Raw genomic sequence first — 24,730 nt, forward strand, 5'->3', positions numbered from 1 at the left:
TGGTGCGCGTCATGGTGTAGTCAGAGACTTACAATATACTCCTGAACACTGAAGGCATCACAGAATGTAACTGACAATAATTGCCGTCGAAATTCCTTCATAGATAATTCATAAATATAGGTCGTTTTATAGCACTCTCCGGCGCTCTACGACCCGTAACCTCCACTACCCTCTGTCGAACCACAATCCTTCGGGAATCGAGCACCTTGACATCAGTCAAGTATTCTGGAAATTCACGAAATTTTGTTCGAGGGCACGCATCTGTCTTAACTTTCCTCTGCAGTTGGTTTCTGTATCTTGCGCAAAGAAATTTGAGTCCTCTTTCAAAGAAAATCGAACTTAAATAATGATTTTCTTCATGTTCTTTAACTGATTACATCACACATTTCAAGAGTAAAGATGATGATATGAGCTGCGGTTTTTTTTCTAAGGGGAATTTCAAGTTCCTCCTCAATCCTATTTTATCTTCCTTCTCCTTACCCCTCTTTTACCAATTCTGCAAACTGTCTTCGGAAATTCTGGACCCATTTCCCTTTCCCTTTTTCCGATGCCTGTGAACTTATATTGGGATATTATTTATTCAAAAGAACCAATTCAAGCACTACACCACAGGAAAATAAAAACTTCGGGAGCATTCTGAAGCTTTTTACATGGCGGAAAACTCAACGAGTATGATTTTTTTTTGCAGGTCGAGCAGCTTTTGAAAAACTAACAGAGTTGGATTACAGGGGAAATACCTACTATACGGTGAAAAACCTTTCATTGTACGAGTGTCAAGGCTGGTGTAGGGAGGAGCCTGATTGCCAAGCTGCATCCTTCAGGTAACCAACTTCATACGCCTCAAGTCTTCCTTGGCATGCGAAAAAAAATACCTACCGAAGCGTAAGCTTGGAAACCTCGTATTTTCGTCTACGCCATTACAGACCTCCAATCATACTCTATTCTTCATTCTTGGAAGTCAATCAACTTACTTTGTCTAAAATTTCCATAATTTTTTCTCTTAGTTTGAAGAATTTGTTTCACATTTTAAGCAAACAAATTGGAATGTGATTAGTTGCGTAATGAATGTTCCAAATTTTGAAAATTGCATCACGCACGAGAAGTCTATCTGCATGAGCCTTAAACCTTAAACTACCTTTGGTTCTAAAGAGAGTTTCCTGTGTTTTTCACTGACGCTATACCCAACTCTAAATAATAACGATTTACTGTTTCAAAGCGTCTAGTTTATTGTCCTCACGAGTGCCAGAACCGATATTCCCTTTTTGAAAACTAGTGGTATGATGTATATCATGGTATTTACTATTATTCCCTGTCTATTACAGTTTTGTTCTGAATCCTTTAACTCCGGTTCAAGAAACTTTGTGCCAATTGCAAAACGAGACGTCGGCGAACAATCCAGCGGCGACGCCCCAGCGCTCAGTCAACCTTTATTACATGGTCAAAATTCAGATTAGATCAGGTGAGTCATCAGTAGACCTATCCTATCGGGAGGGCAGCAGCCTGGCGCTGACCTAAAACATGTTTTAACTTCCTCCTAACATATGATTACCTCCTTGTCTTAGGCGGTTTTAACGCTTTCAGTTACCACATAGTGAAGATGAAAGGTCGTTTACATGGTGTCTTATCAAGCATCGAAAAATTATCATCGGGTCTCATATGATTCCAAATGGAGCGAATTTATCAGAAAGGAGCCAACCCGCATTTTCGAAAAAATTGAGTTAAGAAGGATTTTGAGTTCTACTAGTCGTTTATCCTTCCAAGCTCCGGTATTGATTAGTTAGTTCCAAGTTTTCTTAGGTTATAATGGCTCTACTCTACATCCATGGACAGTCAAATTTGTGGCCATCTTGTAATGCATAGCTCCTCTGCTGAAGGTCACTTGCTTGGACTCCGTTTTGCAATCAGGAACCGCTATTTCTGGCCCATTTTAGAAACAACATACATACCATTGGTTACTCTATGCAGATATGTGTTTTTATGGGAGAGCCAGAGATGGTAGCTCCTTATTGCAAAATGTAATCCCTCTTGACGATAAAAGCTGCAAGATTGAGGGTGGATGGAATGCAACTTTTTTATGACGGGCCATTATCTAAGGTCCAGCAGCAACTATTAAAAAAAAAGCAGGAGGTTTCAAGGACCAATCATGTCTGAAAGGTCGAGCGAATAAATTTTTGAGCTTCATAAAACGCACAGCAACCGCTTATCAAAGAACATGGACTGCTCTGAAAGCTGATTGTGGGATTAAAAATATAATACGCTATATTCTATCGATTCCAGAAAATGTCTGCTTGAGACCATGGGCATTTGAGCGGGTACCGAATAAAATGATCCGTGGACTTGATAATGCTTTGATCTACACGTCGACCAAAGAGGCCTGTTTAGCTGCGTGTCTTAACGAGGTAAGTTTCTTTCATAGCTCCTTCCGAACTAGTTCCGTAAAATAAGAAATTTCCAATCGTTTTTTTCAGTCGGGCCATGTAAATTTCTTCTTCTTCTTTCGCTTCTATTTCTCCTTCTTTTTCTTCTAATTTTTCCTCTATTTCTACTTCTTCTTGTTTTTCTCCGTCTATTATTTATCCTCCTTTTCCCTCTTCTCCTTCTCCTCTTCCTCCTCTACCTCTACCTCCTCCTTCTTCTTTTTCTCGCAAAAACCGCTATTTCGGATGTTCCAGTCAGGTTGTGGTTGTCATGACAGGGACTCCATTGGGAGAACGAGAATTCTAGGTGTCTTAAAAGAAAGCCGGCGTGAAAAATATAAAAAGACGTCCCAAGACATTCTTCTCAGAGCAGGAAGAATATTCAAATCTTAGCCGGAAGGCCCCAGTGAGTGGGGAGTTAAGTCAGCAAGCTAACCGACATCGGCGAATCCTGGCAAAAGAAAATTGGGGCAAGGTCCGAGACATTATGAGCGAGTAAGGCAGCGCGGCGCATACCGCGGGAAGATGGAAAGTTGTTCCGTACCGCTGTGGGATGTGCTGAAGAAGGAATAACCACGTAACTCCAATATAAATCCCTCGCAGATGAGTGAGTTCTGCCTAGCAGTACAGAGTTGCTCTAAATAAGTATTTATAGGAATGCCACGACCAGCATTGTGTCATGGCTTCAAGTCGGAATTTCAACGCCGTCCGGCTTTCAGAGTTATTATGCGCAAAATATCCAGACCCACTTCCATTCTTGGAGGCTCCTCCATCACAACTCGGAGGATTATGGCTACGCCGCGCTAAGGTGCGTTTCCGACGAGGAAATCCGAGTTCGTCCGGTAGAGGGCTGTTCATAAATTAATCGTTTGTTTTGGAAATGGCATAACTCAAGCAGGAGGTGATTTTTTTATTTTATTTTATTTTATTTTATTTATTTTTTGGGGGGGGGGGGGCAAATAAGTATATCGACGGTGTAAGTCGGCAATCACATAACTCGTTTGCGGTGTCTGAAAATCTCCGTCTCTATGTTATTTTCTTATAGGAGAACAAATTGGCATCATTAATTGAAGTTTTTGCAGAATTTTCTTCGCATAGAGAAGAAAAATCTCTGCAGTTTTAAAGAATTGCCGTTGAGTAGTTTCTCGTTTAAAAAATGAAGTATGATAGGAAGTCTGCGACGTCGCAAATCGAGTTATGTGATTGCTAACTTACATCGTTGATATGTCAGTATAGCCCATAACGGCGAATTTTTGGTGAACGAAAAATTACAAAACACGGCGGCGGTTTTTGAAAGTAATGATTTTTTTGGCTCTTCAAGTATTTACGGTCATCACTGCCTGAATCCACGAACTGTCGTCAGTCCAGAGCGATAAAGTCTTCGGCACAATCTCGCAACAATGGTGTTCTAATACAAAATCTAACATGTTTACACGTTGCACCCAAGATAGACTTAAACGCAGAGATGAGAACGTAGCCGATTTTTGCTCGGGCTCCGAGAAAATATTTCAGAGAGATGAGACAATGATAACTTTTATGTTTGGTCCAAGTTTTATTGCATGTAAATGAGGGTAAACGAATGAGATTTGTAGATATGTATGCAGTGTTGACCGATGGTTCTTTAAAATCGTGCAGTTACTTCCTTTTTCCCTCTCTTCACCACTAGTGAACGGAATCCAGTCGAACATATTAAAGCTAAAAGAATAACCATATGTGAGTAAATTAAAGCAAAACGAATTATGCAAGTGGGGTTTGCGTGCTTGTTGCAAGCCGAGCTACGCATTTCTCCAGTTTCGCCATCGATATGTTAGCAGTCCCAAAGTTTGCGTTTATGTCTTTTTCGAAATGCACAATGAAGATAGACTTTGCTTGCTTTAGATGCGTCCAAATGTGTCTCAGAATATTTTTTGAATACAGATGCTGACGTGATTGTTTTAAAATGTTTCTAGCACCGTTTCACGTGCAGATCAGTCGAATATAACTACGTGACGCTGCAATGTCATCTCAGCGACTCGGATAGGCGGACCACCGGTCAGTACGTGCAGTTTGTGGACGCACAAGGCATTGACTACTTCGAGAATCTCTGCCTGAAAGGGAATCAGGCCTGCAAGTCCACCCGCGTTTTCCAGGTGCCTAGGATAGGGGTGACAGAGGACAAGGTCGCTCAGTATGCAAGTTTGCATTACTACGTGGACAAAGAACTTCAGGTGAGCTTTCACACTCAATTCAACCCAGACGCGGATCCAGCAATTTTTCAATCCCAGATTTCCTCCATACAAGCCTATGTTAAATAATCGATTCTTGTCAGAGCATCTGGCCCCTTCAAGAATCGATACGTTCCATAGGTTTAAATGGAGAAAGAACAATATTGTCAAGTTGCTGGATCCGCCAATGATTAACTTCGTTTCAATCTTTCTGCTCCTTAGCGTCAGAAACGCATTATTTATCGAGATGGACTCAACCAAAAGAGTTGATGAGGTTTACATTAAACAAATAATTCCATTGCAGATACATTTTTTAATAAATTTTTATTTTGGACAATTTTTTCTAAAATCGGAGGAGAAGCTACATGGAATCGGAACAGAAGCTACATGGAATCGGAACAGAAGCTACATGGAATCGGAGCGATGAAGCATTATGGATCTGAGGTTTTAATCCTCTGTATGGTTCCATGGTATAAAAACACAAATTTCAAGTTATAAAAATGTTTTCTATTGAATTTTTTTTGTGATCTTAAAGTTTTGGCAGGAGTAGGTATTATTTCAGACGGATTCAAAGTTATCTTTGGCTTGAGTCTTTTTTTTTAAAAAAAAAGGAAAAAAATTGTACATCTTTGTCCCCAATATAAAAAACGCCACCCATAAATCGTCAACCTCCAGCCAAAGTATCACAAGCGCCATGCGACGTTTAACAATTCGCGCCGCCATTTTACTTTTTTACAGGGAAATAGTTCAACGAAGCTGTCCGAAAATCTCACTGAATTTTTTTGCGCTGCCGATAAAAATCGGTGAAATTTTCAAACATATTCAACCAAAAATTTGTCTGTAAAAAAATAAGATGGCGGCGGAAATTTTGAAAGGCTGCATGGCGCTTGTGATAATTTGGTCTGAAGGTAACAAAATGATGTACGCCCGTGCAAAGAGGAACCGAAGTTTGTTCGATCCATTATCTCTAAAGTGATATTTTTTAACGAGGGGCAAAGGTAAAGGAAGCCGAATAATTTTAGATTTTTATTCATATACTTTTAACGTAGAAAGCAAGTGGTCATAAGTGTTGAGATCAAAAGTTTCTGAACGAGGCGGACCTAGAGGCTCCGTAAATTTTTACCTCCTTCCCATTTCCTCTTCTTTTTCTTACTTTTTATAGAGTTTGAGAGTGCATAGTAAAACTCCGAAATGAGGCCACCGAGAGAGGCGGATTAATCACAAACTGCAAAGAAATTGAAATGCTTCTTGACAATTGCGTTCCTTTACTTTTTGATACAATGAAAAAAAATCAAAGGAAAGTAATGGCCTCATAAATTCAGGAATGAATATTTTCAGGCACTTAGCCGAGGACGAATAATGATCGAATCGCACCGTTTTGCGCAGTTGGAACGTCGGTGAAGCACCAGTTTAGGGGCTTGGAGGACAAAGAGCATAAGTGCAGTTTTTTCTCTTTCGGGAAAAACGTGTTTGAAGTTTCGAAATTACATGGTTCGGGAAAAAGTTTAAACTGACTTTTTGATGCTTAAAATTGGAATTTGGGAGCGCATTTTTCACAGAATATGCATCAAGACTAGTTTTACTTGAAATCATTACTATCTCAAATTTTTCGAGAACTGCACTTATGCGCCTTGTCCCCCAAGCCCTTCAATCGATACACATAGATCCAGGCAATTAAAATTGATGGCCGGTATAATTGACTGGAAATAAAACTCCGACATTCGAGTTAATGTTTATGAGAGTTCAGTCATTAGATCAAAATTTTCGACTCGTAAAATTCTTGAGAATGCTGCATAATCCGAGGATGTTCTCTGATAAAATCTAAGGTCCGGACAAAATGACACACTCCAAGAAGTCGGGCGCAGTGGCGTGGCGTGCTTTGCGATATATCGATTGATCAGCCATTTGAGCCTATGTGAAAGGATCGATAAACGACAACAACAGCAACGACAGCTTAATAATCGATTCTTTACCATAGCTTCGAATGGGGAAGTATCGATAATCGATCATTCACGCCGCGCCACTGGTCGGTCGGTGCTTTTACGATAACGGGAATATAAGTATCATTAGTACACTTATCAAGTATTTGGGAAAGAAGAACACGACAATAAAATCATCCTCAGGAATTGTCTGTCTTTTTTACCCTGTATAGATTCATACAAATATCATTCCTGAGATATTTTATACGACCGAATGTAATGTTGGTTAAGCGTAACCAACGAGCAAAAATTGCTCTATTGATTTCGTAACCACATAATTTCATTAAACCATTCGATTAAAATAAATCCGGTCCTTGATAATCCTTACCTCCACCCCTTTACATTCATGTATAGTTATAAATGTGAATGATTTCCAACGATAGCTGCATTTGTTCTCAATTGATTTGTTCCAAGTTTTTCAAAAACGCGAGAACAAATCGGCGGCAACACTGTTTTTCCTAGCTTTATAAATCCATTGAAAATATCGATTTTAGGCGAGGAGAGCTATACCTCGCCATGAATCGATTGTTTTACATACATGTATAAATCGAGGAAAGCAGTGTTAGATGGAACACTCACTGGAAAAAAAACAAATTGGATCCAGAGTCCAGACTCTTGAAAACATTGACAAGAAAAAATACTCTTGATTCAATCAGATTTTTGCTTAAATCAAAAGGAAATCCGCTCAAATTAAGAGTCTTGGTTCTTGATTTAAGCAAAAATCCGATTGAATCAAGAGTATTTTTTCTTTTCAATGTTTTCAAGAGTCTGGACTCTAGATCCAATGAGTTTTTTTTTTTTTTTTCAGTGCTCTGTATTAGCATTGTACAGAGTCAGAAATTGCATATTTTCCCATCTTCAAATGAAAGCTCTCAAGATGTCATCAATGATCGATTGTGCTATCGACCTGTTGGAAAAAATTATGGATCATGTCAATTTGTGACGCGAAGAAAAATTCAGCCGCGCTCTTGATACGGGGTTCATCGGAAGGATAACGGTTCAATTTAAGCGAAGCCGTGTAACGGGCGAACTGAGAAGGAATAAATCTTTTTTCAGGTAACGAGCGAGGCCGCCTGTCGGTTGGCCTGCGAAATCGAAAACGAATTCCTGTGCCGGTCGTTCCTGTACAAAGGCGCTCCCGTCGGCACGTCCTACAACTGTCAGCTCTTCCATCTGGACCACAAGACTTTGCCCGACGGCCCCTCGACTTTCCTCAACGCCGAGCGACCCTTGATCGACGACGGACAGAGGGTCGGATCTTATTTCGAGAACTACTGTGAAAGTGAGTACCTAATAACTAACTAAAATAGAGATTTGCACACAAAAATGTATTATTTTATCTGAGAGTGCTTAGTGAAATGAGTTTGCGGTATTTTCCATACTTTTTTTCTGAAATGAAGAATGGAGTTGTTGCATGTGTGAGAAATTTGTGATTTGACTGTTGATTTTAGTGTAAAAGTTTGCGAGAAACACAATGGTGCCACTAGTCTTCTCTGAAATCAACTCCCAAGCTTAAAAAAAACTCTCAAGTTGAGGCCAAAATGGAGGGGATATCCCACGCTAGCCTGAATGTCCACCTCTACATCAGGCAAACTCTATATTTTTACTTGGATCAAACGGGTGAACCATACGTATGTGTTGTTGTGGATTGATTGGAAGAAGCGATCATGCTTACGAATTGAATCGCTTAAAACTGGTGATCTCTATTTTGGTATTTTCTCCTGCTTCAGGTGCGCAGTAACACCTTGCTTGTATGAAAAATTAAGCATCAACTCATTGTCAGAATTAGATTAAGTGCAAAATCTAAGGGGCATTAATTTAAGTTGTTTGATTTAGCTCATTTAAACCGTGTTGCTTGTTGCAGAATCGTTAGGTGCTGCCCATGAAACGATACCAGTAGTATTTGAAACTACAGACGACCCAACGCTGAGTAATCTGACCAGAACAGACATCAACTGCGATAAAACTGGCACATGCTACGATGGTAAATTTTCTATTTTCCGAGTCACTTTTTTTTAAGTTATATATAACTTTATTTTTTTCATCATATTCTTTCATGAGCCCGCAATACGTACGATGTTGTGGAATTTATTTATTATTTTTTTAAAATCAACCTTGAAAGCTTTGTTGGGCACTCGAAACTTGAGCGTTAATAATTTATAGAGTAGGATTACTCTATGGTTTGTTTTGGGTACATGCCCTACGACTTCGAAATAAGATTTATTTAGAGGCGTTTACTATAGTCACCTTATTAGTCATCGCAGATTGATACCTATTGTACTAGTCTATGAACTTCCAGTGAAAAATTTGCAAAACTCAGTGGAAGCGAAGTTTATGTTCTCGCCCTCATTAGGTCCCGTTTTTCCCCAAATTGAGTTGAATCCGGAATTTTAGATCAAAGAAAATTGATATTTTTCGTGTATCTACTCTCATCCCTTAATTTGCTTGAACGTAGAGGTGAAAAGACATAAAGATTACCCAGGAATCGGATTGTGAAGGAACCTTTCTTAGCAAGCTGAAAGAAGAAGAAAAAGTTGTTAAAAATTTTTTTTTATTTAAAGCAATTTTTTTCGCAAGGAATTTCCATGAATTCATGGGAAGTTCCGCATAACAATTTTTCTTTGACTAAATTAAAGTTTTTTTATATCTAAAATGTTTCGTTGATTCAAACAAACATGTCATGTAATAGATGGCAATTCCACATTTTTCTGAGTAGAATAAAACTTAATTTGGAAAAAAAAACAGCAATTAGAACTTTTCTTCAAAAAGAATAGTTTTTCATACTCGTAATTGAAGAAAATGATTTAATACCATTTTTCCGTGCATACCATGCAAGTATGCGCCATACCATAAACTTAAAATGGGTGAATTATGTTCTCATAAATCCTGCATTTACTTAATTTCCAGTTTCTGTTCATTGCAAAGACACGAGAATAGCAGTGCAAGTACGAACGAATAAGCCATTCAATGGGAGAATATACGCATTAGGACGATCAGAAACTTGCAATATCGACGTCTTAAATAGTGATCTTTTCCGATTGGACCTTACGATGAGTGGACAAGATTGTAATACACAATCAGTGGTAAGTAGGCGAAATATATCCAGACAAAATATATGGCACATGCCGCATCAGGGATATCTTGTAGGGTGGGCTCTGAGATCACCATCCCTCTCTAATTTTTAACGTGACTTTCCCTCTGGGATATTCAGGTCAATTTTAACAATGAGGCATTTTTCTAGTTTTTTAGGCAGTTTGCGCTCCCCTAATCTGTTGTCAGCAGAACCATCCGCTTTTTTACTAAGTCTAGATTTCTAAAGTTTCTAAATTTAAATTCAGTGTAAGTAATCAATTCTAGGCAAGATAGCCTGCTTCGATTTATATCCATTGTTCAGCATGACTTTAGAAACTAGCGAGGCCCGGAGTTGTCAATCTATAAGAATTCCTGCTAGCTGGATTGATGCCGATGACGTACTTTTTATTTAATATGAGTTATCCTCCAGCAAGATACAAAGTAAAACATTTTTCTAACATTTTTGCTTAATTCTTGAACACTATTAGGTTCGAAAAGAGTTGAGCACAATCTAGGAGCAGAAACAATTTTAAAAAACCCAGCTTTACGTCAAAAATCACTTATTTTGGTTCTTGTGACAGAACTTTTGAAGACCAGTCTTAAGTAACCAGTTTTTTAACGTGGTAAAAAATTCATCTTTTTGCCGAAATTGATCAGGACCAGTCCCTCCATTATGCTTTCAAAAGAAAGGAGAAGTCATTACCTAATTATCCCACTCATTGACTTTTAATTAGTACTTTTACTTAGGTTCGATCCTGAGATTTATCCCTTTTTTTACCAAATCAGCAAGTGAGATGAGAAAATTCTACGGTTAAGTATGCTTTCGTGACGATACATTCTGAAAATGCCTCGTTTTTTCAGACGGGGGTGTTCTCAAATACTGTTGTCCTGCAGCATCACAGTGTTGTCATGACCAAAGCGGACAAAATTTACAAAGTCAAGTGCACGTATGACATGTCACCGAAGAACATCACCTTTGGAATGATGCCAATCAGGTAACTTGAATCCTCCTGCTCTTTCTAACTTTACACAAGGGGAACTTTAGAATGACGCTGTTCGATATACGATACATCCGATGAAAGACTGTCTCAATATCTATCGTTTTGCCGCGCTTTTTAAGGGTGACACCATTCATCGTGATACATCAAGTGACTTAGTCACTCAATCAGTCTACTTTTCCTCACTTTGTTAAAACAGTCTCATGGGGGCAAATGAGTGTGTTGAAAGTGAAACGCCAAGAAGCACCGAGAATTTCGATCGCTCAACGTTGAGGGATCGAAATGTTAACTCTAGATTAACTTTTAACTACGGGAATAACGTTTCTTATTAATGCATTCAACCTTTCCGCTCATAGAGGAAATAATAATTCACCTGGCGTTCGGGTTAATTTGCACGCCAGATGTCACTATGACAGTCTCAGTAATATGAAAATATGGCAACCTCATTCTTGACGCTCAGCTAGGTATTATAGCAAGCTGTACACATTTTGAACAAAACAGTATGGAAAAGAAACAATGCTCGATTGAGTAGTCTGCTGAAGCCGTTGTAAAACGCAATTTGACTCGCTTAGGGTATTGTTTTTTTTTTTTTTTTTTTTTTTTTTTTTTTTTTTTTTTTTTTTTGATCGGCCAATTTAAAGTTCCCGTAACCAGTGTGCAATAAAAACGTTAATATCTTAGCTAGAAATAGATTTCAGTAGTTTTTAATGCAAGAATCGTGTTCTACGTGAAATTCTGGTTGAGACACATGTATCAGAGTGCTTAAATGCGTACCTTGTTTAAAGGTTCGTTCAATCTAAAAAAGCGAGCATAAAGAGCTTTCCTAACTTTTCTCGGAAAAAATATTTTATCGGGAGAAACGAGGCAACGTTGGAATGCTCATAGGGCGTCGAAACACATAATGAGCCTTTTAAGCCCCATTATTCGACCGCAAGTTCGAATAATAACCGCGCCACACACACAGTACGGCCGGCCGTCTGTCACTCTCATATCAGCGCCTGCAAGACTGAAGAAATACTTCACGCATTGCGCCAAACAAAGCGGTTGGCTCGGACGAATATCAGCGCCTACAGGACTGCATGAATACCTCTCGCATTGCTCCAAACGCAATGCGAGGCGAAAACTATTCGCGATAACTATTCGACCTCCGGTACAAGCATATTGCCGCTTTTTGGAATGAAGTCGCGTCAAACTGGGAAGATGACTCGACACTCGACCGCGTTCCTTCCCCTAGCGCGACGCTAAAATCGCCGCAAAACTAGGACCACGCGTCATTTCTTTTGACAGTATCTGCTCGGTTTTTACCACAATTAAAGGGTGAATATGTACCTTAATTGCAACGTTTCAGAAACTCGGACGACGTTTGAAAGATGCAGCGATTCTGAAACTTGATGCGCGTTCAAAAATGTGGGTTGGTTCCTCTCTGATAAACTCGGTCCATATTCAACATCTTTCGCAGAGACGCGTCCGAATGAAGACTCGACAACAAGGGTCAGAGAGCACGGAATTGGCGCGTTTTATTATTATTATTATTATTTATTTATTTTTTTAAGGTTAGGCCTCAAGTGTGAGCGTCGGCTCTGATTATGAAGGAAGCGGTGAGTCATTGCTTCGGGTGCGGATGCGAATGGAAGCAATGGCAGCCCGCACCTCTCCAACTCCCGTTAGCGCAACTTCGGAGCCGGCTTCAATTGATTTACCGACGATGGCGATCCTGGGCAATAACAAACGCTATCCTCGGCGGCCGCTAAGTGCCCTTTGGGGTTGGGCTGCGGAAGACGCCCCTTCATATGAATACGGCCCCAGCGACACGTTTTCCCGCGCTCCAACCTCCGCTGCCGTGCTAAAGAAGAACGCCGTATGAACATCCGAGATTTGCCAGATTTCCTATGATAAAGCATGTAGTTTTGACAACATTCATGCATATTTTTCCTCGAAATTTTCCAAATATTTTAGATTGAATTGCGTACAAAATTGTCTGAAATTTTTGGAAAATAATTCTCAGAATTTTCCCAGTAAATTCGGTTTTTATTGGAGGAAACTTGGCAACGTCTGAAGGCTCATACGGCGCTTTTCCTTAGCATGGCAGTCCGACTCGCGCTATCTCGGCGATCATCTGTTCCGTTGCGGACGCTGCCGCAGCCCGCATCCCGCCTATCGCTACACGGATCTCTGGAGATTGCCTGCATTCCGTTTTGCCCGGCCGGACCGGGGAGGGGCCGTATGGTCCAAGCAAAAGCAAGGGCTAATCTTTGCAACTTCACTTGCTTTCGGAGGCGGGTTTTAATCACTCGACCGCCGCGCCGCGCGCGTACCCTTCAACTTCCGTCGTCGAAAAGCCCAGTCATGTCCCACTCTGATTGGATGCTATGAAACCCTCTTTTTAGGTTGAGTGGAAGCGCCCTCTTGAATTGAATGATTTAGTGGATATGTCATCTGATGTAGATCACAATTCGATGGCTCCAATGTAAACAGATACATAACCTCAATGTCTGCCTCACTGTCACCGGATTGCTATAGAGTACAGTGGAGGCGCTATATACTGGAACGCCGTTGAGGTCAATCCTTGAACGGAGAATTTCTAGCCTCCTGATCGCTGAAAACAAGAACCAAAAGTGAGAGCGAAACGGAATTTTATAATACGGCGGCTTATGGAAGAATCGGGGGGCGCGAGTGTTTTTTGCGGCTTATGAATTTAAATCAATTTTTATTTTCGCAAATTTTGACAAATTATGTTGACAAAAGTCATGACAAGTTCAAAAATGTCTGGAACTCTCGGCTTTCATGAATGGAATGTTATACCTACATTTTCTGATCGAAGTCTGGAGCTGGATCCCACGTCATACGGCCTCGCACATCGCCAGACGTTATTCGTAGAAGCACTGGAAAAAAAATTAGCTTCAAAAATGACTTTATTGGCACTCCAGCACGTGCTTAGCGACTCTATTGTACTCTATGCAGGCTACTGTATGAAAAGCAGAACTCGGCTGCTTTGAAACCTTCAGGTGGAGTTTGATATCATACCTTATCATGAGTATGAGTCCTCGATTAGATAATTATTTTTGCACGACTTTTTTGGCCCTCGTCGAAAACTGGAGGTGGAACATAAAAGCGCGGAATTTCAATACAATCTTCGTTTCAGTTCTCTCCCCTTTTAAAATTTTCAATCAAAAATGCCACAGCTGAAGACAACACATTTTGGAGATTTGTCATGAAGCGCAAAAAGCCTGGGCTGAATGAAAACGTTAAGTATTTCTTTTTCTTTTTCGCAGGGATCCAGAAATGATAAGTATCACATCCGCTCCGGAAGCTCCACCTCCAAGGATACGCATCTTGGACGCAAGGAATCGGGAAGTCGAGACTGTCAGGATTGGTGACAAACTCACCTTCCGAATTGAGATCCCCGAAGACAGTGAGTATACAATTATACATCCCTAAAATCCTTATCCATGAATGTTTAATATATGCAGAACAACGAGCAATTTCAGCGGGTTGATTATTAAATTTATAGACAAAGCGATAGGCAAAGAAGACGTCTATTGAAGAGGATGGAATCACTCACGATCAGTTTGAATGCATCGTCAACGAGACGTTTAAAAAATTGCTCAAGATCTAAAAAAAAGTACCATATATCTCTAAGCCATCTCCAGGATTTTACTGATAAGTCGGTTGTGGAGCAATCCTATGGGTTGAAATGGGTGGTTCCTAGCGACTAAAGGAGAAAATGATGGACTAACCATAGGGTCTCTCGTGGGTTGCCGTTAAGTAGCCCATTACCTACCTTCTTTGTCCATTGCAACCTCCCGTTTCCACCAACAGGATCCCTCCATACCCATCAGTAAACATTTCATGACTTGAGATCGCCTTGACTCGTTTTGGCGGGTAAAACCATCTACAAGATGCCTTTGAGATGTTTTTTGAATGAAATTTATCTTAACGATAAAGCTAAAATTTAGCGTGGCTCATTTGGAGGAAGGAAGAAGGTAAGCCCTTCTCCGAAATTTTTATCTTCTAAAAAGTATTTTTAAAACAACATCGAAAGAGAGAGGGAGAGAGAGAGAGACAACCTTTCACTTTGTGTTTTTATCGAGTCGAAATTCTTATTTTTATCAAATGCTCCCAATTTATATGATTTTGAGAAACTGCTTTTTTGTTCTCATATTTGGACGTATTTCTATCAAACGGAACTATATGTACTAAGACATGAACCCTGAGCCTCCTGAGAATATATGCACAACAGGGCTCACGTCATAATGCACATAGTTCTGTTTGATAGAAATACGTTCATTTAATGGTCTACGACTGCTGTGATTGGTAGGTTGAAGATTATCATTTCTTCCAGCTCACAAATTATCCTGATATAAATCTGAGTCTTACCTTTTTTTATTTAACCACAATCAATTCTCATTTTTCTCTTCCAGCTCCATACGGAATATTTGCAAGGAGTTGCGTTGCAATGGCTAAAGATTCAAAAAGCACGTTCCAAATCATCGATGAAGAAGGGTAATTCAGTTGTTATTACATTTGATCAAGAAATTAAATTCCTGTAATTCATACAAAGATGTATCACAAAGAATTGTATGTTTCATTTTTCTTGAAATTTTCTCCTCGAAAATGAGAGATTTACAATTTCGATAAGAACTACATTCATGGGTAACAAGAGCTAATAGCAAGCCGTGCATCAACCCGTTAAAACTATATAAGGAAGAATCGGGCAAAAAAGTGGGGTATTGTGACTTTGTGAGGTCAGATTTCGGCTTCGCTTTGGAAATCACCTGAACCCATATTTATAGGATAGTGCTGAAGCACCGAGTTCTGATCTGATGCTAGGTTGACATACATTTCTGGCTGAAACTTTTTTTTTTTTTTTTTTTTTTTTTCAACTCCTCCGTGATAAGAGAGATGTTAGGATGAGCATTCGAACTTTTTTCCCCTGAAGTGTCTATGACACGACTCTGCCGCATTTGTGGTTCTTAGATCAGTAAATGTAGGGGCAGCAGCCCACATTTTAGAAGGGCAACGTTGTGATACATTTAAGGAATCAAAGCATTCTTCGGAAAATTGACCATGTTTTATGATAAAAACCATTATTATTTTACTTCATCAACACAATAAGAAACGCTGGAATTAAATGAAGGTATGAAATAAACAAGAAAATAGCCCTCAGTTAGTATTATATGCTACGAGCACAAACGAATCTCATTATAACGCCTGGATACAACTATTCGAGCCTCACGGATGTCTTTGTTGCATACGCACGGATTTGAAGGCGTTTTAAATCCCCAAACATTCACCGCGTCACTCGCGGCCTGCGGCGCGGCGGGCAGTATTGCGAAGATCCAAAATGACAGGGCACCCTCACTTCTTCGTTTATACTAACAGACATCACTGTCATCATTTTTATCTTTAATATCATTTTACCTCCAAATTCACGTATTTTTATATACATTTTATATTCGTAGTTCCAGCAGCTTAAACAGAGTGCTGTCGGCAGGATTACGTTTTTAGTCGTTACATACAGTTTTTATTTTAATGACCGTACAAAATGTGTAACCCATTGATAAGTTGCTCTATCTGTGACGTATTACAGTGTAAGACTGTAAAAATGACACGATAACTCGGTGAATGATGTAAATACGATCATATTTATGTAATAATGTTGCTCAAGTGTGTATCAATGGATCTTTGACGAAAGTTTTTGAATTGCACCTTTCCAGTTGCCCGGTGGACCCAAGTATCTTCCCTGCTTTCACTCCAGACGGAAATGCGATGCAATCTATTTACGAAGCTTTCCGGTTTACCGAGTCATATGGGGTGATTTTCCAATGCAACGTTAAATACTGCCTTGGACCCTGTGAGCCGGTAAGTTTTAGCTACGATATTTCAGTTACCTTTGTTGCAACCCTGAACTAATTGTATTATTTGATACGTGCAGCAATTAAATTAACTGCATTCAGCTAAGTTGTATCTTACGTTTATTAGAAGATGACCTGTTCCGAAATGAAGTTACGAGCACTTTTTAATTGTTGTCGTAAGCTCATTCGCGCTCCACCTCTTCGCGGTTTACCGCTTAACACAGTAGTCGATGTAAGTAAAATTCAAGATTCACTTTTGCTGGTGTGTCCTAGTATGAATTGATACCGACTGAATTTGAATCATATGTGGGTAATTGTATACCAACGCCAGAGTGCGGCGAAGGACACAATAGATCTGCCGGCCAAAGTATAAAAACGCCGTAACTCTATTCGACATTTTTCTCCCAAGATACTATTTTATAGGATAACTAGCGCACCCTTCATTTTTTCGAATCAATTTTGGCATACCAGCAGGAACTCAAAATTAAAACAAGCAGGAAGCTCCAACGCATTGGCGTCGGAGAGCGGCTCTGGGGGCAGTAGTTGTAGTCAAGAATGAGGGCCTAGACACATTTTGTCATTGATGTACAATCCGACAACTGTCGATTCATGTTTTGTAACTTAGCAGATTTACGTAGCCGGTGTATAAATGTGTATTGGGCTTTGATATGGCGAATACATGGCATTATCACTTGTTGTATACTTTTAATTTTGAAAGCTCTTTGGAGGTCCGCTTCCTAAAAAATCTCTGGTTGATAAGTCGTTTAGCGAGGCTGCAAAAAATTTGCATTTTTATATCTGAAAGTGTAGGTATTGGTTTTTTGTATAATTGTTTTTTTGGATTGCTGGAAAAGTAACGCATACTTCTATAATTTAGGACTGAGTCAGGGAAATATAAGGTTCGTTAAATAGTAAATATTCCTAGTACCGTGTGACACTATTGTTAACGAAAAGTTTTTGCAACTTGTCAAAGAGGTTGTTGAATGATCTTCGAATAACTTTTGATGAGCTAGAGGTAATGGTTCTATCTGCAGCTCGTGGACTTCTGTACGATATTGTCCAGAATCATCTAAATTTTCAAAAAGTGTCCGCTTGTTCGATACCCAATTTGCTCATTCATGCATACAAGGAGAAGCGCATGAAAGCTTTAGCAGACATTTTGGAGATGAATCAAGAATTAGATGAAGAATTTATGACTTAAATCACGGCACCTTAATCACGGGATGACCTTAATTACGGCAACTATTTATTGTCCATGAGATGCAGATGGTTTCATTTCCCTAGCTCATCAAAAGGTATTCGAAGATCAATTTCATCAGCCACCCGTACGAACCACGTTTCTAGTGACCCGTACTTGCTTCGCACGTATGAAACATACAATCAGAGAAAACAGAATTCATCTTACAATAATCAATAATCAGTAGGACATGAATCGTTGCGATGTATAATACGACATTATAATGCGGCATTACTATTGTAATTCATTTTAATGGATTAGGGGCATTATAAATCATTATTGCCACGTCGGAATGAAATGTTGTAGACTGAATTGAAAAGCATGTTGGCAAAATTTATTATAAAAATAGTATAACATGTAGGTACATAAAAATAAAAATAAAAAAGAAGAGCAAGACACTAGTGAGGAACTCTTGAACTATAGGTTAATGAGCTATAGATTGTGCATAGAAATTGCCAGTCTAAAGTTTCAAGAATGAGAAAATAATCAGCCCATGAGTGGGTCCAGAATGAGGGAGAAGGAAAAGTTGAAATAATTTTACTGGAAGGAGGGATAAATGAGGTACTCACCGAATTTATTCGTACAGAACATTCAAAAATCCCGTGAAAAAACAGCTCACAAATAAAAGCAAATTGCCATAGAAACTTCTTCACGAAATCACACACACAACGAAGAACGAGGCGCTACAGACGAGTCCGTCCAGGACAAGTTAAAAAATTCCCATGAGCCGAGTGCCGTAGGTTAAGGGCCCGTTCGCCAAAACTAATCGGAACTGTATGAATGAATTGCTCCTTTTAAAAATCAAAACAATATCGAATTGCGATATATTACACAGTTAAGATAGGGCTATGTCCTGTCGTAAGCGGCGACATACAGTCGATATCATTTCAATAATCGCCCCAATGGCCACGATAGTTGTTAGACGTTTACGGTTTCCCTGGTAACCTTTGTTTGCTATCAGCTGATATCAAGTAATATAACTAGGAAGCTCCAACCCAGTGGTTAAAGCTTCCTTAACCGCGAAAACTTTAAAATTCAAATTTTCAAATTTTGAACGTAAAGTACATTTTTTCCATCACGAGATAAAAGCACAAACAAGTTTTGAATTGTTGACTGTATCACCATGATTCCAAAAATACAATACACAACATAGCATTGACTAACAATAAAACAGTATGCAATAAAATAAAGTCATGACAAGGAACATAGCCGAAAATGGCGCCGATTCCCATCAACCAACGCGCGGTCTCTACAATGTAACATGCTGCATTGATACTCCCCAGCTGGGACCGTCCGGAATAGCAGCTCTAGTGCAAGCACCAGAGCCGCTAAAACTGATCACGCTTGGATTTTCTCGTATGATAGAGCAGTGTGTGGAAGAAAAATACAAAATTTGTAAAGGAGTTTCGGCGTTTTTGTTGTGGGCGGTAGAGATGTCCTGGGCGAAAAAATCGGAGATCTGGTGTTGCATCCTCTGGCGTTGAAATCCAGTAAAAATCCCTTATCCTGTGGATGGTCACTTATTAATTGGACGTATTTCTACCAAACAGACTTATGTAGAGGTGAGAAATATGGAGTGTGCTCGTTAGTTCTCTTTGGGTAAGAGTGAATGAGAATAATGAAGCGCCAGTGACGTCAGCGGCAATGACGGAGCGCGGCCGCGAGACAGAGATCATCGTCGGGGCGCTTTAACTCATGAGCCCTGTCCACAACGCTCTCTTGCCATGCCCGCGGCTCATGAGTTCCGCATTCAGTTGCCACATAGGTCTCTTTGATAGAATGTAATATCCCGCTTTTCCAATTCTTCAAAAGGAATCACGCCCACTTTTACATTGCTTCTTATGCAGCTTCCTAGAGCACACCCCATATTTCTCACCTCCACATAGGTCTCGTTTGGTAGAAATACGTCCAATTTTTGTCGAATCCAGGAGCTCATCTGAGTTTCTAAGGATTTCAGAGTTTCATTGTGCTGGATGGTTGGATGCAGTTTTATATTATACTTCCCCTTGTAAAAAATGAGTGATTGAATTTTGAAATTACGAATGATTCCAGGCCGTCTGCGAATGGGGCCGAGAGTCTGTGGAATCTTGGGGGAGAAGGCGGAGGTCGATATCCGGATCCGGAGACGGGAGCAGCGGCGGCAACGACACCGAGTCGGCCGACGACATGACTCTCAGCCAGGAGATCCTCGTTCTCGACTTCGGCGACGACAAACAATCCCAGTTCCTTAAAAATAACGAGGCAGTCTTCTCCGACTTTTCCAAAGGTAAGCCACACTATTCTCTTCAAAGCTACGACAAAGCTTTCCTAATTGCCACCCTTCTGCAGCGAGGAGGATATTCCTGCCGTGATAGGGAAGAGAGCAGTACTGCACTGGAAAAAAAAAAACACATTGGATCTAGAGTCCAGACTCTTGAAAACATCGACAAGAAAAAACACTCTTGATTCAATCAGATTTAAGCTTAAATCAAAAGGAGATCCGCTTAGATTAAGAGGCTTGGTTCTTGATTTAAGCAAAAATCCGATTGAATCAAGAGTATTTTTTCTTGTCGATGTTTTTAAGAGTCTGGACTCTAGATCCAATGTGTTTTTATTCCAGTGTGCCGTGCTAGGGATAAACGCCGTATGAACATTCGAGAGTTGCCGAATTTCCCCTACTAAAATGTTTATTTTTGGAAAAATTTATGAATATTTTTCCCTGAAATTTTCATTCGGAGACTATGGTTGAAATCGAGAACAAAATTATCCGAAAAATTGGAGGAAATATTTTCATAATTATACCGGGTAAGTCGTGTTTTACCTAAAGAAATTTGGCAACGCCTGAAGGTTCATACGGCGTTCTTCCTTAACACGGCAGAGTAAGTGTAAAAATGAAGTTTTGAGAAAACGGGATCAGAAGCGTCTGACCAGAAAATTTTATTGATAGAAGCCCCCTTCCTCTGTAAAATTACCACTAATCACCCGAAAGACTCCTAGGAATCGTTTGGATGATTAAAAATGGACTAATTTTAATTCAATTACATAAAAAGGGTATTTTTCATTTTCATGCTGCGCTTAAAAATTGAAAGCGAAAGACCAATGTGCGTGATATCCTAACGTACTTTCTTCGCGTTGACTTCGGTTCAATCCTTAAACGTGAGGCCTTAACATTTTTGTCTGAAAATTGTATGACGCATGCATAAAAAAATAACAAATAATTTTAGTTATCATAGTGCAGTCAGGAACCATTTTATTTATTGGCGATCCCTAATCTTACGGACGTAATTGCCCTTCACAATACACTTTTGGAGGGTATAGATTCGATCGAGAAATAAAAACGTGAACCGATCGACATCAATTCGATCGATAAATGATTAAAAAATCGGCATCATGTAATCGACATGAATCGATCGAGAAACAAAATCGTAAACCGATCGACGTAATTCAATTAATTCACGGGTTTGTTCATCGATTCAGTAATATTGTGCGGAAGGTCTAAACATGAACGCGTGAACGCGGCGTTGAACGTATATAAGCGCCTGCAACACAGTAGGAATACTTCACGCATTGCGCCAAACAGCGCGGTTGGCGTAAGCCCATATTAGCGCTTGCAAGACTGCATGAATACTTCACGCATTGCGCCAAACGCAGTGTAGTCGGTCAGTTGGCGTGAAACGCATATTAGCGGCAACAAGGTTGAATGAATGCTGTAGGACTGCGTGTAATCATTCTTGACTTTCTGCTCCATTCATTACTATAATTAAAGATAAACTATGTATCCTTATTGTAACGATTCAGAAACTTGGATGATATTTAATTTATTTTTGGTTACATTAAAAAGAAATTAGAACGAACGAAAACATCGCGTCGAAATTTCCGATACTGTCATTTGAGATCATTTAGGGTACTTTGCGGAAACTTTTCTGAAAAACTGTGCATAGCTTTTTAAAAACATATATTAAAATTAAAACATAAAAAAGGTGCATAATGTTGAAATCAGCGATAAATATGCGCTTTCTTTCGGTTGCACCCGTCGGGTTTTGAATTCGTGCTACGAGGGCTATCCATCGAAGAGAGACATGCTCGTAAGTGAGGAGGAAATGAACAGTCTTCCGCGATGTTGTTATCTACTACAAAGGTTGCCAGATTAACGGTTCTTCGTTGATATTGAATATTCGCGCAAAAATATGATTTTTGAGTGGCAGAAAAATTCTCGCATTCTAATGCGTCTTCAAAAAGGTAAAAAAGAGGGCATTTGCGCAATCCTATCGCATCCGATCGATTTACGGTTTTGTCCGCCGGCTCTTGGGTTTTCCGATCGATCACGGGTTTGTCGATCGATTCACGGATTTGTCGATCGAATTTTTGTCGAATCACGTCGATTATTTCACGTTTCTATTTTTCGATCGATTCATGTCGATCGAATCCATACCCTCCCATATATTTATCATCGATGGAAGCTACACTAAAATTTGTTAATAAATTTTTTTCCTAGAAAGAATCCATTATACTTTATTTTGGCTTATTTAATATTATTTGAGTGTATATTTATTTATTTTTCACAATCTCGTTATTATTATTATTCCAGACGAGACTGTGACGATCGTCGAGCCGTGTCCAACGAAAACTTCCGTAATGGCGCTCGGGGTAACTTGCGCTATGCTCATCCTTGTCTATCTCAGCACACTGTCCTATTACTACACGAAAAAGTGGATGGTTCCGCGGAAGGTTCTCTCCTAATGCTTAGTCTCTCCTTAGGAAAAGTTTATTCGTAGCCATCATCTTTTTTGCCTCATCGTCACCGCTTGGTATCCAACTCTCCGTGTCAAAAGTTGGATTTGCTCTTTGGTGCGCAATTGTCCCTGCACAGCAGTGGGACAATTGTTTTCAAATCAAATGTTCTATTTCTTTTAGAAGAATATCATCTAGATCCCGAGTCTTTTTGAGACTTTAGGTTCACCGTGTTTACACGACAGGTATGCTCTAAATCCCACAAAAGATGCACGGACAGTCAAGTTAATCTTGAACCGGGATGACCTGCACTAAAAGTGATTTTCCTAAATAATTCAAATCTCGTTGTCCTTACTTCATACCAAAGTGATTTTAATTAAGTCTCTATTTCTTCCTTTTTTTGTAAGTACTTGTTTACTATGAAGAGACACGTCTCAGAGAACTAGCACTCGGTCAAGGCTGACGAATATTTGCCTCCTCTGTCGTTTAGAAAATGTCACGAGGAACGAAAAATGTCTAATTTCTATCGAATTTATGTACTTTTTAGAAGTAAGATGTAATCTATTCCTATTTTTGTCTGATTGACATGCGTGAAGTAGTTGAATTGGAAGTTCGGACCAAGGTTATGTTCGTGGGTGTTTGCTGTGATAAAAGTTATGGTCTACTAGCAGTTCCTTTGGGTTATTATTCCTCATTATGTTTTAATTAGATGATATAGTTTGAGATTTTGAGGCAAGAATTGATATGTGTCGATCTAGTGCTCGGCCATCAACGCTTGGATGAGAATGGATTTCTGCTTGAAGTGGTGCCCATGCGTAATCTTCATAGTAAACATGTAAATATTCACTAGTAGAATTTGTAAGTAGACACAAAGTTTAACTAAGTATTTTTCTAAAATTAAAGCTGCCGCTCATTGTAGTTATAAGATTCTTCCGCCTTGTTTTCAAAAGGGATTCGCTTAAAGACTATTCATTATCTCAAAGATTTCAAAGTGCTATTTCACTTTGTTCACGGAAAGGTACTTATTGGGCAAATCTCTATAGGATGACGTTTTATTTCGTGATTGTCTACTTGTGATTCAGAACGAATGTTTGAACTCACTTTTTGTAGTTGTATCAACTTTAGACGAACGCATATCAGACCTTTCCCACAAACATTATTTTTATCTGTTTTCGTCTCAGATGATACGGAAATAATTACGAATTGGAAATCTACCGTTTTCAAATTCTCCATCACAGTACTTTTCTGTGAATGAATGTAAAGCTAGTTCTTGCGAATCCCTTTATAATGTCACAGACCGGAACTTGATTGCTAAGTTGGTTTCCACCTAAGTTTAGGATAAAGGAAGTTGTTTTCATTCCCATTCAGTAATTTTGGTGGTGGAATAGAATTGATTCTTTGTGGTGATTTTTGCTCAGTCTGAGTCCTAACAGATGTTCGGCAAAAGTGAAAAGCATTAATTGATAGATGGTGTTTTGAAATCTGTCAAATTCGATAAATTCAAATGCTATTCGATACTCGTGTAAGTAGATCTTTTAGCAATCACGTAATCCGTGACAAATTTTAGCTGGGTACCTATTTTATGAGATGCTGAATATATCTGTAAAATAGAACCAAAGAAATGTATGAGTAAATTAAATAGAAGGTTCCCCCTATTATATGCAATTTTACATTAAAAAGTTGGCTGTTGTACACACTTTACACGAATTTATGATCAGAGAATTAGAGGAAAAACGTGCCAAAAGTGATAAATTCACTGACACTAACTGAGCAACTTAACGGAATTAAATCATACAAGAAAAAAAAAACGAAAAAAGCGAGGCGAGACTTCAAGAAAAGTTTTTAAATTATAGGAGACAAGTGTTTTGACCTATACTGCAATATTTAAGATCGAGATAGGTCATTGTCTAGCTCCGGTCCAGTAAACGGAAATTCTGTCTCACCACCATTTGGGAAATCCGGTTCAATTTTCCGACTGGATTCTTGCCATGGTCATGGTGACAAAGTTTTGTACGATGGACGGGTGTTTTCCGACAGAGATATCTCATATTTGAGAGAATAGACGCATTTAATTAAATTTTCTTGCTTACAGACATATTTTGACTTGCTAAGTGCCAAACAGCGCATTTCTCTATAAGAGAAAATGTAATTACAACTGTCTTTTCCCTCTGCTATAAGAAAAAATTCAGTCCGATATCCAGCATGACGTCACCATGGCCATTTACCTAGTTATATCTCATTCTATGGTATCTCTACTT

The 24,730-nt window shown here is 39.3% G+C and overlaps 1 protein-coding gene across 1 annotated transcript; it reads left to right on the forward strand.

The window, feature by feature from the left end:
• Positions 1 to 688: 688 nt before the first annotated feature.
• Positions 689 to 23,250, forward strand: LOC140223938 (uncharacterized; the record flags this gene model as incomplete). Its single annotated transcript, XM_072296464.1, is given in 13 exon segments — positions 689 to 821; positions 1,323 to 1,459; positions 2,278 to 2,399; positions 4,367 to 4,624; positions 7,657 to 7,882; positions 8,465 to 8,584; positions 9,508 to 9,683; positions 10,534 to 10,667; positions 13,943 to 14,082; positions 15,092 to 15,173; positions 16,388 to 16,532; positions 19,815 to 20,028; positions 22,330 to 23,250. Coding segments are annotated over 13 exon segments (2,039 nt in total), but the record flags the coding sequence as incomplete, so codon positions are not given.
• Positions 23,251 to 24,730: the final 1,480 nt, after the last annotated feature.

Source organism: Bemisia tabaci, chromosome 2 (genome assembly GCF_918797505.1).
Source record: "Bemisia tabaci chromosome 2, PGI_BMITA_v3".
Lineage (NCBI taxonomy): Eukaryota > Metazoa > Arthropoda > Insecta > Hemiptera > Aleyrodidae > Bemisia > Bemisia tabaci.